General features: G+C 42.7%; 1 protein-coding gene across 1 annotated transcript in view; it reads right to left on the reverse strand.

Moving 5' to 3' along the window:
* Positions 1 to 14,804, reverse strand: part of LOC122560342 (myosin-7-like) — an 88,748-nt gene extending 73,944 nt beyond the window's left edge. Inside the window, exons 1-10 of the mRNA XM_043710989.2 lie at positions 14,643 to 14,804; positions 12,589 to 12,692; positions 11,462 to 11,605; positions 8,904 to 9,060; positions 8,677 to 8,704; positions 7,194 to 7,290; positions 6,867 to 6,890; positions 6,275 to 6,367; positions 5,820 to 5,883; positions 2,018 to 2,116 (exon numbers count right to left, since the gene is read on the reverse strand). Of these exons, the coding sequence (XP_043566924.1) occupies positions 2,018 to 2,116; positions 5,820 to 5,883; positions 6,275 to 6,367; positions 6,867 to 6,890; positions 7,194 to 7,290; positions 8,677 to 8,704; positions 8,904 to 9,060; positions 11,462 to 11,605; positions 12,589 to 12,692; positions 14,643 to 14,739 (907 nt within the window). The 5' untranslated portion in view covers positions 14,740 to 14,804. The remainder of the gene's footprint in view (positions 1 to 2,017; positions 2,117 to 5,819; positions 5,884 to 6,274; positions 6,368 to 6,866; positions 6,891 to 7,193; positions 7,291 to 8,676; positions 8,705 to 8,903; positions 9,061 to 11,461; positions 11,606 to 12,588; positions 12,693 to 14,642) is intronic.
* Between the last annotated feature and the right edge of the window lie 222 nt (positions 14,805 to 15,026).

Consider the following 15,026-nt stretch of genomic DNA (forward strand, 5'->3'; position numbering starts at 1 on the left):
GACTCTAGTTCTGGACTCCCCGACCCCAGGGAAAAGACTTTGTCTATTTGTCCTATCCATGCCCCTCATAATTTTGTAAACCTCTATAAGGTCACTTCTCAGCCTCCGACGCTCCAGGGAAAACAGCCCCAGCCTGTTCAGCCACTCCCTGTAGATCAGATCCTCCAACCCTGGCAACATCCTTGTAAATCTTTTCTGAACCCTTCCAAGTTTCACATCTTTCTGACAGGAAGGAGACCAGAATTGCACGCAATATTCCAATAGTGGCCTAACCAATGTCCTGTACAGCTGCAACATGACCTCCCAACTCCTGTACTCAATATTCTGACCAATAAAGGAAAGCATACCAAATGCCTTCTTCAATTCACAAAGCAAAACACTTGGTAATCTTCAGTGTGATTTTTTTAAAGCTAAGATGTGACCTTGTCACTAGATTTCTGACTCCTGTAAAATCTGGCCCCAGATTCTTGCAGAGTAACTGGACATGGATAGGATTGGATATTCTTATCTAAATAGCCATTGTTTAGTGTGAAGTTGACAGTGAGTATGAGCAGAATATGAATCTTTGGGGATCACTGGACAGAGAAGAAACAGTCACAATAGTAGTTATCACTTAGCGCTCCCTTGTGACCACCTCAATGTCCAAAGTAAGGGTTAAAATGGCTTGTCTGTGTCTCTCACATTATCACTCTCACCAATTAAGGGTCATAGAGCTGATAGGGTATTTGTCTGGAAAATATTTCAATTTCCAGATTCCCTTACTATACTCCTTATACACTCACAACCATGTCACCAAATTGTGCTTTAACTCCATTTATAAGTTTGCTGTTGATGCCATCATAGTGGGTCAGATCTCATCAACAATGAGACAGAGTAAAGAGATAGAAATAGCCTGGTGTAAAGACAACAATCTTTCCAGTGCCAGCAACTTCAGGAAACGGAGTGGAGAACATGCCCTTGTCTGTATCAATGGTGCTGAGGTGAAGGTGGTCAAGAGTGGGTTATGGGCAGCACGATGGCACAGTGGTTAGCACTGCTGCCTCACAGCGCCAGAGACCCGGGTTCAGTTCCCACCTCAGGCGACTCTCTGCATGGAGTTTGCACATTCTCCTCGTGTCTGCATGGGTTTCCTCCGGGTGCTCTGGTTTCCTCCCACAGTCCAAACAAAAAATGTCCAGGTCAGGTGAATTGGCCATACTAAATTACCCGTAGTGTTAGGTGAAGGGGTAAATGTAGGGGAATAGGTCTGGATGGGTTGCACTTCGGCAGGTCGGTGTGGACTTGTTGGGCTGAAGGGCCTGTTTCCACACTGTAAGTAATCTAAAAAGAGCTTCAAGTTCCTTGGAGTCACTATCACCAACAATCGATCCTGGTCCATCCACATCGACACCAGAGTCAAGAAAGCACACCAACACCTCTACCTCCTCAGGAGGCTAAAGAAATTCAGCTTGTTCACAAAGATTCTTCCCAATTTTTATAGATGGACCATAGAAAGCATCCTATCCAGATGCATCACAGCGCGGTATGGCAACTGCTGTACCCAAGACTGCAGGAAATTATAGAGAGTTGTGAACAGAGCCCAGTTCATCACACAAACCCGCCTTCCATCCAGTAACTCTATTTACACTTCCCGCTGCCTCAGGAAAGCAGCCAACATCATCAAAGACCACCCCCCCCCCCTCACATCCCTCTTATACTCCTTTCCACCCCCTTCCATTGGTCAGAAGATATGTGTTTTCAAACATTTGTACCAATAGATTAATAACAGCTTCTTCCCTACAGTTATCAGACCTATGAACAGACCTCCCATATGTTAGAATTTATCTTTCTCTCCACCTTCTCTGTAGCTGTAACATTATATTCTGTTCTATTACCTTGATGTACTTAAGAAAGATATGATTTGTCTGGATAGCACACAGAACAATACTTTTCACTGTATCTCGGTACATGTGTCAATAATAAATCAGATCAAAGTTTTTTTGGGGAAAAATGTTAATTTGTGTTTATTCATACTTACCAAAGAGCTCAGGCTTTTTGCCAGAAAAGATCTGGTAATAAATATGGTAACTCCTTTCCCCAGGCTGTTGGAAGATTACCCGAGATTTTTCTAGAAGATCTGAAAGTTAGAGGTTTGAATTATTACAGAGCAGTACATTCAGATATCACCAAATTTCATTGAGCAGATAACTGCAGTTAGAAATGTCTTGAACACAATGGAGCTGCTGAAAGGACAGTGCAACTTGACATTACCTTCTAGAACAGAGGATTGTGATGGCAGCATTTGACAATGGCTCATCTATAATAATTAGTCACAACTGAGTTCTGCACGTTTATGTCACTACTCAGCCTCCTCTTTTCAGAAGAAAAGCCTGTTCAAGTTTTACTGAAGAATTTCACACTCATCTTATCTTTACTCATATTTCTAAGAGCCAGTGATAAAGAGTAGAATGTTCGAGTCTTTGCTCTAATGTCCTGCCCGTGCAAGTCACTAAACTTGCAAGGTTTTTGTTGAAGTCTGTTTTTTGTTGAAGTCTGGTCAACTCAACTGATTCAGGAAACACAATCCTGAGATGGTCCTCCAATTGTTCTTTCAAAAGAAAGAGATAGGTTTTATGCTGGGCTCAACAAGAGGGAAGAGATCAGATGGAGAGCTTGTTGTTAGCAGGCTTCTCTCCAAAATGAATCAGGTAAAATAAGAACCAAGCTAATTGTTGTTATAAACAACCCAGAAGGGGGTGTACAGAAACTCAAGCAGCTATCACCAGCCATTTAATTTCCAGGAAGCCTTGTTAAAATAACTTCCAATGTCCACAGTGAACCTTCAATTACCTCTTTTTAAAAAAACACTCCAGGTATGTCCACAAAATTTGAAATAAATTCATTTTCCCACAACCTTTCAAAACTTTGAGTTCTTTAATCAATGAAACATAAAATGACTTTGTAGTAAAAGAGGTTGAAGACTTCTCCAGGTAGACCAACCATAATAAAACTTAGTAAAAAGACATAAGATGTAATAAAACTCCAGAACTCTGCTTGATCTAACTATGAATTAAACAAATCTTGTCTTCCAATGTTTCCAATGTGGCAAGTTTATAATTTTGATGCAATGGCATGATTGAGGTCTTTCAAATGGCGAAGGGATTTGATCGAGTAGTTGGAGAGAAAAACAGAATTAGGGTCATAAATCTGTATATTCTGGGTAAATCCAGAAGAGACTCATTTCTGCTCAAATCCCAGTTCCATTCCAAAGAGAAGAGCTTAAGTTGTGATTGGTTACAATCATACAATGGTTACATTTTACAAGTGCAAGTTGGTCCAATCTATCACTTACTATCAAACCATGCTTTTATACCTCAGCTGTACTGAACTTGCTTCTCTACTTCACATTAGACAGAGTTGCCCTCAATGGGCATTGCAATGTGTTTAATTAATGGAAACACGTGTTTATTCATGGTAGTTAAAAAAATTGGGTAATTTTAAATTGTTTAATTAATACTATGGTGACTTTGTTAAAAAAAGGATCAGAACAGTTTACTGATTCTGTTAACTCTAAAGTCTTTAGGGTTTTTCCAGGTGCCGTTCATTCAGGTACATTAAACCCAGTAGAAAAAGGCTTTTATCTCATTAGTTTGGCCAAAAATGTTCATCAAACTGTATGAACTGCTGCAGTATTATGGAAAATAAAGAACATGAAAGCATGGGAAGGGTTAAAGCATGAAGACCACTGGCGAAAAAATCAAAAGAGAAATACTGGAAAATCTCAGCAGGTCTGGCAGCATCTGTAAGGAGAGAAAAGAGCTGACATTTCGAGTCTAACTGACCCTTTGTCAAAGCTAAAAAAAGGGAGAAATAGGGAGGTATTTATACTCGGCTGAGAGAAGGTGAGTCCTGGCTCCAGAAGCAAAGGTAGCAATAAAGAGGTGATAATGACAGTGCATAGAGAGATTACAGGGAGATTAGGAGCTGTGAATGACCAAGACCACTGGCGATCTGTTGCAAGGAGTCTGTGGAATGCAACATTAGCCAAAAGGTCACTGTGGCAGGATGGGGTCACTGTGGCAGGATGGGGTTGCTGTGGCAGGATGGGGTCACTGTGGCAGGATGGGGTTGCTGTGGCAGGATGGGGTCACTGTGGCAGGATGGGGTCGCTATGGCAGGATGGGGTCACTGTGGCAGGATGGGGTTGCTGTGGCAGGATGGGGTCACTGTGGCAGGATGGGGTCACTGTGGCAGGATGGGGTCGCTGTGGCAGGATGGGGTCACTGTGGCAGGATGGGGTCGCTGTGGCAGGATGGGGTCACTGTGGCAGGATGGGGTCACTGTGGCAGGATGGGGTCGCTGTGGCAGGATGGGGTCACTGTGGCAGGATGGGGTCGCTGTGGCAGGATGGGGTCACTGTGGCAGGATGGGGTCACTGTGGAAGGCAGGATGGGATAAGAATAGGGGCGGCACAGTGGCACAGTGGTTAGCACTGCTGCCTCACAGAGTCAGAGACCCGGGTTCAATTCCCGCCTCAGGCGACTCTCTGTGTGGAGTTTGCACGTTCTCCCCGTGTCTGCGTGGGTTTCCACCGGGTGCTCCGGTTTCCTCCCACAGTCCAAAAATGTGCAGGTTAGGTGAATTGGCCATGCTAAATTGCCCATAGTGTTAGGTGAAGGGGTAAATGTAGGAGAATGGGTCTAGGTGGGTTGCGCTTCGGCAGGTCGGTGTGGACTTGTTGGGCCGAAGGGCCTGTTTCCACACTGTAAGTAATCTAATCTAATCTAATCTAATCTAATCCTACACCAATTAGCAGAGTCAGGTTGAGGCTGAAAGGTCACTATGGCGGGATGAGATAGCATAGTTAGTAAAGTCAATCTCGCCTGCTAAATATCGTCATGGCAGGTTGTAGCAATACATTTTTGGGACATGACATTAAATATCTAATTAATAGTTAGTAGAGTCAGCCTGCTTGAAACCCTTGACAATAAATATCTAATCATGACATTAGGAAAATATTAAGTAGGGTCTGGAATGAAAGACCATTGTTGCAGAGCTGACAATAAAATGTCTAATCTGTGGGCGGCACGGTGGCACAGTGGTTAGCACTGCTGCCTCACAGCGCCAGAGACCCGGTTCAATTCCCGCCTCAGGCGACTGACTGTGTGGAGTTTGCACGTTCTCCCCGTGTCTGCGTGGGTTTCCTCCGGGTGCTCCAGTTTCCTCCCACAGTCCAAAGATGTGCAGGTCAGGTGAATTGACCATGCTAAATTGCCCGTAGTGTTAGGTTAGGGGTATGGGTGGGTTGCGCTTCGGCGAGTCGGTGTGGACTTGTTGGGCCGAAGGGCCTGTTTCCACACTGTAATGTAATCTAATCTAATCTAAAATCTTGACATTACAATAACATTAAGTAGAATGTAGGAAATACCATAGTGGCAGAATTAAAGAGATAATGGGAATTAACACCATTGGTTTATTGTATAGCTGGAGTGAGGTAATTCTGATTAACACAGTTGGACATGCTGATAAGCTAACAGAAACATGATAAGAAAGATATAAAAACCCACAGACTCTGAGGTTCAGGAGCATTCAAGAATTTGCTTTCTGAGTGTCATGGTTTTTTGTTTGCAAATAAAATACCTATTCCTTGAAGAACTCTCTGCGTCTCCTGGTGATTCTCTACATTTTCTCCACGACAGTATCTACGGCTTCCCGTCCCCACACCAACTCCCACTTCTCAAACCACCTCTCCCTAAATCTCTCCATTTCTCTCTCTCTCTCTCTCCCCCACCACCCTGTCGCCTCACACCAACCCTTCAGCCAAGTTTCCACTCACTTACAGATGTCAATGTCAGCTGATGCCAGTTTCCCTGTGGGACCAAAGTGGATCCGGATAAACTTCCCCTGCACAAAGGTAATAGGAACGATATAGAGATTACAGCACAGAAATGGTTAAATCAGAGAGTGGGATTCATTCATTAAATGCAGAATGTGTGAAAATCTTTAAACTAAGGTAGCAAGTCATCAGTAAAACTGTTTGAACTTCCTAGTTTCAAATGAAGCTTTTCAGATTGCACAATATATTGTCTGGCATTAACTGTCTAATTATTTGAATCTTGCTGAAAAAGATCCATTCTGTTGAAGCTTTTTACTGTGTACTCATCAGAATGAATGTGCAGGAATACCAAATCTCAAAGGGAGCAACAATTTCTATTGCATGAGAAGAGAGTGCCGATTATTGTTTAACATGTTGCCAATTGTATGAAAGAAGATGTATATTTCATTAAATACATACAAAACGGGAAGAGTTGTCATTTCTTAACGTCTTGGCGTTGCCAAAAGCTTCCATTGCTGGGTTTGCCTCAATGATCTGATCCTCCAGGGTACCCTAAGAATTGGAGAAACACATTTGAAGATGAACTGTGTAAAGTATCCCTGATACTCACATAAATTAATCAAGAAACTCTTCTGGAAATAGCTCAAAATCCCACCCCTTTTTAACAACCCTCCTACTCTACCCATTCTCTCGGCCAATTACCTCCATCTGGATTTAAATTGTCCCATAGTTCACTGACATTTGGCAAACCATCTTAAATTTTTAGAAATTTTTCTCTTCTAACTCATGCAATATGATATAAACAACTCCAAATCTTGCTGCGGTGCATGGGCTATTAGGACAGAGACATGATTAGCAATTGGTTAACAATTGGATTGAGGTTATGATTTGGGGGCAGGGGTGTTTGGTTGAGCCAGGGTTAAGGTTATGATATTGAAGTTACAGGTGGCAATCAGTCAATTATTGTGTGGAATTTTACAAAGAACCTGCTCACAAGGTCAGAACTACACAAAGAAATTCCACCCAGTCATGGCAGAAACACTAATCTTACCCCAGTCTTTGTTGCTGGTTGAGACTGCAAGGAAAAACAGAAAAAAATAAATCTCCTTGGATTAAAACAGGAAACACTGAAAAAAAATTTGCAATTTTATTTTGAAAAATAAGAACAGCACAGGTATAAAAATTATCTTTAAAAAGTTTTGTTTTAAAAATATACAAAAAGAGGAGAAAAATCTCTAGGGCAAAAAGTATTTACTCAATAAAGAACAAACTGTGTATAAATTACTCAACATTAAAGCAGATGCCAAAATATTTTTTTATCAGAAAAAAGCAAAAATGCAAAATAAAAATTGAAGAAGTTTGAAAGAGTTGATCTTACGCCCTTCTTTCCACCTCCTTCGCCCAAGGCAGCTACAATTGCAAAGTACTGAATAACACGTTTCGTGTTGACAGTTTTCCCAGCTCCAGACTCACCACTGGGAAAGGTCAAAATCCAGGGAGGGAAAAAAGTGAAAAAGTTAAACCCCAAAAAATAAAAAGTAAGTAACAAAATATTCATAATCATTCAAAATATCAAATATAAAAACAGAGAATAGCATTCAGTTTGTTATTCTCAGTGTTAAAAAGGATCTGTGTCTTTTTTGTGCTGAATGAGTTGTGGCCTGTTGGTAAACAAGATTAATCCATTACAAAATGATTCATATAATCCATTATAAAATGGCTTTTGATGAAATTATTTTGGGCAATCAGTTTATCTGTCCCCCTGTCTATTCTCTGTGTCCCTCAATGTCACTGTCAGTTTCTCTCTCTCTCTGTCTGTTTGATTGTCTCCATCTCTGGCACTCATCTATAGGAGAGGGACTGATGGTAGACAAATTGTGATTGGGTTTGATTTTAGGATTACAATGGGTTCAACGAATCTCTCCAACATGGCCTGCTCCAATTTCAGAAAGCCCCCTTTCTGATGACCTTCAATGGCATGTAGTTGATTACCAGAATGGAGACAACATAGACTGCACTGAAAACAGACACTTCCTACAAAGTCTTCAAACAGGTATCTGGCTCCTTCTGCAAATCATCCGAGGCGTTCCAAAATTAATTCAGATTTTTAATGTATTTATTACATTATAAATTTATTCTCAGCTTCTACGTTTAATTGCTCGGGAACTAAAATGGACACACATGGTGATTTGGGGAAATCAATAAACTTATTTTACAGAATGGAGCTTGATCCATCAATAACTAATAATAACAAATTTCACGTGTTAAAATCTATGGGTTAATTTGCATTAGAGACAAAAGCAAGGCTTCCCATTTTCTATTTGGACAAGCCAATGTTCTGGAGTAGCCCTGCACAAAGAGCTGTTGATGAGTGAAATGACACCTGGATCAGACCAAGGTGCTCAAATGCCATCTCTGGCAGCAGAGCGCAATTGCAGCATGATAAGTTTACATGGGAACTTTCCATTATAAATATGGTCAGAAATGTATAAAATATGTGAATTTATAAAGAAGTCTGTTATAATAACACAGAATTGCACAATGTTACACGGTCAGATTGCAGTCACACAATTTGGTTAAATTCTGTGAGATAACACCACCAACAGCAAAATCCCAAAACAAATTTTGAGTCGAAAAGCTGGGAAAGTGTTGATCAAGATTAATATGTGACATAATACTAAGGTTATTATGGGATAATGCTGATCAATCACACAGTTTATTATAAACAATATTTGAGGCTACTCACAGGGCTGTTAACTCAAAACTAAACTTCAGCTCTTTTCAATGAACTCACTTACATTTCAACTTTAACCACAAATTAGTTTATAAATATTATTAAAATATGAAATTTAAGCACTCACGTAATCAGCATTGACTGGTTCTCCCGATCTGGAAAAATTGAGTTATAATTAATGATTTTCCCAGACTCTCCCTTTCTCCTAGCCTGCTGTATTACTTTCTGCTGATCAATACAGAAGGGTCATTTGCTGATAATCACAACTTATCTGCAATCAGCTAACCCACTTATATACTGTTCCCCATGTGCGTCTGTTTTCAGAGCAGAGGCTCCAATGATGATGCTACTTACTGCGAACCATGTCGTTATACGCATTATCAGCAATGGAGTAGATATGAGGTGGTGCCTCTGAACGTCTCTTGCCCTTGTAGGCAGCGACCACGGGAGCACTGTACACCGGGAGCCATTTATATGGATTCACGGTCACACAGAACAACCCTGAGTAGGTCTGTCAGGAAGGAAGGCACAGAATCAGACCAAGCATTTCTACTTCATGTTACTTTCATTAAGAGTCAGATAATCAGCTGAAACAATTTTAAAAAGTTCTTTCTTGGGATGTGGGTATTGATGGTAAAACCGATTTCTTTGGGTTGTCTTTACATCTCCATAAATGGAATCAGATTCTGCCCAGATGTTGAAATGGTCCTTGTACATTAGCTACAAGAAATCATCATGATTTGGGCTGTTTTAATGCAACTCCCAACGAGTCTCAATGGAACAGGAAGCTGCTTTCATATAGTTAATTCTCTATCTCCCCTCTGAGACTCAGGTTGGATGCTGCAAAGTGTCAGCCATCTTTCACTGATGGCCCAGACTGAGTGTGACCTAGCTGCAGAAGGAATGCTGCCAGACCCAGCAATTTCTGTTTTTGTTTCAGAAAATCAGCAAGTTTGGGATGGAATATTTTAGAACTTGTGGTTTGTGAGGTTGTTTATTCTAAAAGGTGGGGACCAAGAATCTCAGAAATGGATAGTGCAGCAGGTTGTCAAAGGATACAGCAGGATATACAGGTCATTCTACTATAACATATCTTTCATTATCGCGAATTCGCTATAATGCAATTGATGAATCGGGAACACTTTCGAAAATGCAAACTTTTAAAAATATGTTGGCTGTAAAGCAATTACATCACCAGCATTTCACCGTGCTGTTTCTAAAGCACGATTATTCTATAATGCAGGGTTGCACAAGAACACAACCATGGGATTATAGAAAATCTACCTGTGGATCAATTGGAAAGTTGGGCGGAGAAATGTCAGATGGAGTTTAATCTGGACAAGTGTGAGGTGATGCATTTTGAAAGGTCAAATGCAAGAGGAAAGTATGCAGTAAATGGCAGAGCCCTTAGGAATATTGACATACAGAGGGATCTTGGTGTGCAAGTCCATAGCTCCCTGAAAGTGGCAACACAAGGGCATGAGGTGATAAAGAAGGTGAGGTGCTTTCCTTCTTCACTCGGGGCACGGAGTATAAAACTTGGCAAATCATGCTGCAGCTGCATGAAACTTCAGTCAGGCAACATTTGGAGTATTGTGTGCAGTTCTGGTCACCTCACTACAGGAAGGATGTGGAGGTTTTGGTGAGGGTGCAAAACAGGTTTACCAGGATATTGCCTGGATTGGAATGTATTAGCTATAAGGAGAGTTTGGACAAACTTGGAATGTTGTAGTTAGAGCATTGGAGGCTGAGAAGGTGAACTGACTCAAGTATATAAAAATGAGAGGCATGGATAAGGTGGATAGTTGGAGTCTTTTTCCTAGGGTGGAAACATCAAATACTACGGGGCATAGGTCTAAGGTGAGAGGGGACAAGTTTAAAGGAGATGTGTGAGGCATGATTTTTACACAAAGGGTGATAAGTGCCTGAATTGTGCTGCCAGGGAAGATGGAACAAGCAGGAACAACAGCAACATTTAAGAGGTATTTAGACAGACACATGAACAGGCAGGGAATGGAAGGATAAGGACTAGATGGGATTACTACAGAACAGTATCATAGTCGGTATAGACAATGTGGGCTGAAGGGCCCATTTCTGTGCTGTACTGTTCCAGGTTCTATGGAATTTAGATCAGAGCTACCCCACAATGCATCATGTTCCTGACCCTGTGAACCTTTCCTTTATCGTCAGAAGGAAAGTGGCCAATGCTGTTTTTTCTTCTGACTATTCTGGGAACACTTCTTTGATTGGATATATGGGTGGGTGCTGTTTGGGAGAACGATAAACACCCTCTTATTCAGGAAAATAGAAACTTCCAGAGGGCGGTTAGTAACAACCTCAGACTGCTGGCCCCTGACCTTCAGACTCCACCCCTGACTCCAGTCAGAAAGGAGCATAATTTAGTGTCATGGCCACACTGTGACTAAATCAGACACTGACTCCAATCGAGTCAGGAATATTTGGAGGTTATTGGTGGTTAACATATTGCATGTTGTCTTTGTCCTTGTGACCAGGGTTTATTCTACATGGGCAGCATTGTCTGGGGCTCCAATGGGAGAAGACACGTTACTGGAATGTTCTACCAAGCCAGATTGGGATTCTCCAGTCTTACAGCTGAATTCAGTTTGAAGCTCAGAGTCACATCAGGGAATTCTGACAGAGTGGCTTGAACACAGAGTCACACAAAATGAGAGAATTGTTCAGATACAGGAAGACGCCATTTGGCCCATCACCTTCGCACTGCCTCTGAGTCAGCATTATGAATTCATGCCAATCTCCTGCCTCCTCCCTATAACCTGCACATTGTTTTGATTTAAATAATCATCAAACTCCCCCAGAAGGCCTCAATTGAACCCAATCACACAGCTCACATTTTATTAAAAGTTTTAGTTTTAATAATTGGTTATTCTTACATAAATCATCCAGTTACTGTATCGCCGGCGGAGATTGGTCAACACTGAAGCTTCGTTCAGGTTGGTTAACATGGCCATGTCTTCAATCATATCGAACTTGGGAGGGTTCATCTGCTGAATGTCATCTTCTTTAATTGTTATAGTCTAAAGGAAGACAGGGAAAAAAAAAAACAGGCTCAATAGCAAGCTGGCTGCATTTGAATGATATCATAATAACAATTGTAAGAAATAGTTTGTAATAATGGGCAGTGAATCATTGGACTAGATAAAATGCAGCAGGCTCCATCACTAGTGTAGAAGAAACACCTGAAGTGGAACTGTCACAAATGTAGCATCTCCAATTGGAGAAATGATTCACAAAACAGATCCACCTTGGCCACTTGAGCTGGAGCTGAGAGTGAACAATTGAAAAGGTCTCCTCAGAGACCAGCAAAGAGCAGTCAGCAAGGTGAGAGCAATGTCCAACACCATAGTGAACACAGACAATGCTGGCAGTCCTCAGCTGGCCAGACAGTGTGTGTGAGTCGATGTAGACTGAAACAGAAAGAGATGCTGATGAAAGGTTATCGACCTGAAATATTAATTCAATTTCTCTCTTTGCAGATACAGCCTGAGCTGCCCAGTATCACTGGCTTTCTATTTTTACTTTAGATTTCCAGCATCTGCAGTATTTCATTTCTCGATCCAAGGTTGCAAAAGGTTTCTCAAAGGTTGTGGGTAATAGACGCAATGTTTAATTTCAAAGGAAACTCGAGATACAAGATGCTTTCATTTCTGAGAGTAATATAAGAAAGTGGAACTTTATTACAGATTAATCTAGAACATGGATCAAGCTAAACTATAAATTATTAACAAGGAATAATGGAAGATTTCTGAGTTGATGTCAAAAGGATCTTTATCCCATAAAAAGATCAACACTTGGCTGAGATAACAATCTCACACTCATTCAGTCACTTAGTACCATGAGGAGGCTATAGGAAGCAGACCCTGGATTGGAGGCTGGTGTGTGGGCAATGGGCAGATCCAGACAGTAGATGGAGACAGCACAGTAAAATCTAACCACAGATGGACCCGGGACAGTTGATGTTCAGAAACCTTTGTTATGCAATGGGCTAGTTCCCACTTACTTTGCCATTTTTGGTTTCCACAGTGACTTTTCCACCATTAACTTCTTTAATCTCAGCTTCCACATAAGCTTCCTTTTCATCAGGAACCCAGCAACGTTTCTTGCCTGAAGATGAGAGTAGCCAAGAACAAATTAATACATGATCAATCACACATTAATTCATCACCTCTCAATCTGACATGAAACAATGAGAGGTTTTGCTTAAAGGAGTGTGTGAACTCATTGAAGGTGACATTAGAAAACTGCAAGGCTGGAAACCAGCAGGAGGGGTCCTTTCCTTTGTTATTGACAACAGAGAGACAAAAGCAGGAAGACGATGTGAAGCATTTATAAATTACTCTTGGGGCTGAGCTGGAGATCTGCAGTCAATTCTGGCCCCACACTTTGCAAAGGAAGTGATAGCTAGTGTACTGGAAATGCACTTGGGCGATGTGTAGTGAGTTCTTGTGATGGGAACACATTGCCTGAACAGGTGGTGGGAACAGATTAAGACCATAAGAGCTAGGAGCAGGAGTAGGCCATCTGGCCCTGCGGTCGTGCTCCACCATTCAATAAAATCATGGCGGATCTTTTCATGGGCTCAGCTCCACTGACCCGCACTCTCACCATGACCCTTAATTCCTTTACTGTTCAAAAAATATCGATCTTAGCTTTAAAAACATTTACTGAAGTAGGCTGGGGGAGGGGTGGAGGTAGGCTCGGGAATGGGGTTGGGACTGGGGGAGAGGCAGAGCCTGAGGGCTGGAGCAGGGCCTGGTGGAAGGGCAGGGCCTTGGTGGGGAAGGAGAACCTGGGGTGGAGAGGCAGGCCTGGGGGAAGAGCAGGGCCTGGGGGTGGGGTAGGGCCCGGGGGAGAGCAGGACCAGGTGGTGGGGTCTGGGGGAGGGGATGACCTGGGGGTGGAGCAGGGCCTGGGGAGTGGGACCTGGGAGAGGGGATGGCCTGGGAGAGGAGCTGGGCCCGGGAGGTGGGCCAGGGCAGGGCCTTTGGTGGGGGTAGGGGCTGGAGTAACAGGCCAGGCCCTCCTGAGTGTCCAGGGTCATAGAATCATAGAGTCATAGAGATGTACAGCACGGAAATAGACCCTTTGGTCCAACCCGTCCATGCCGACCAGATATCCCAACCCAATCTAGTCTCACCTGCCAGCACCTGGCCCATATCCCTCCAAATCCTTCCTATTCATATACCCATCCAAATGCCTTTTAAATGCTGCAATTGTACCAGCCTCCACCATTTCCTCTGGCAGCTCATTCCATACACGTACCACCCTCTGTGTGAAAAAGTTGCCCCATAGGTCTCTTTTATATCTTTCCCCTCTCACCCTAAACCTATGCCCTCTAGTTCTGGACTTCCCCACCCCAGGGAAAATACTTTGTCAATTTATCCTATCCATGCCCCTCATAATTTTGTAAACCTCAATAAGGTCACCCCTTGCCTGAACCTTGCCTAAATATTGCCTGAACTTTTTCAACTTTCACAACATCTTTCCGATAGGAACAAGTATTAATTGTTCCTAACTCATGATGTGATGTTAACAAGTCCCCAAGGATAGAATGCTCAGTTTCTGCTCAATGTCACGTACTGCCCTGTGCTCTCTCACTAAGAACATATTAATGAGGAATACATGGTAGAGAACTTTGGGCGGCACGGTGGCACAGTGGTTAGCACTGCTGCCTCACAGCACCAGAGACCCGGGTTCAATACCCGCCTCAGGCGATTGACTGTGTGGAGTTTGCACGTTCTCCCCGTGTCTGCGTGGGTTTCCTCCGGGTGCTCCGGTTTCCTCCCACAGTCCAAAGATGTGCAGGTTAGGTGAATTGGCCATGCTAAATTGCCCGTAGTGTTAGGTAAGGGGTAAATGTAGGGGTATGGGTGGGTTGCGCTTCCGCGGGGCGGTGTGGACTTGTTGGGCCGAAGGGCCTGTTTCCACACTGTAAGTAATCTAATCTAAACTTGATGAATTTTTCTCAGGCTTTATTACTCAACCTTCTGCCTGATTGAGTGGACAGCATACATACCAGATCATTGACTCCGTGGCAGTCAAACTGCTCCTTACCATCAAAGGCAATGGTTTGTAAAACCATTAACTCCTTATCACTTTTCCTCAGGAAAGGGGCAGCCTCCCCAAATTCTGACATATCGTGCATTGACATGTTGGCTAATTTTCACAGCAGTAGCAACAGCAACCAGAGTTGATTGATGCAGAGAGTGTTCAGGGCTGGGGAGTAGAAACAGAGTCAGTAAGAATTCAGACAGTTCTCATCGAGTTACAAAGCACGATAACAGACCCTTCGGTCCAACCTGTCTGCATCAACCAGATATCCCGATCCAACCTCGTCCCATTTGCCAGCATTTGGCCCATATCCCTCTAAACCCTTATTATTCACTTACCCATCCAGATGCCTTTTAAATGCTGCAATTGTACCAGCTTCCACCACTT

Source organism: Chiloscyllium plagiosum, unplaced genomic scaffold, assembly GCF_037043375.1.
Source record: "Chiloscyllium plagiosum isolate Xiang-an unplaced genomic scaffold, Cpla_swu_hap1 HiC_scaffold_15, whole genome shotgun sequence".
NCBI classification, from domain to species: Eukaryota; Metazoa; Chordata; class Chondrichthyes; order Orectolobiformes; family Hemiscylliidae; genus Chiloscyllium; species Chiloscyllium plagiosum.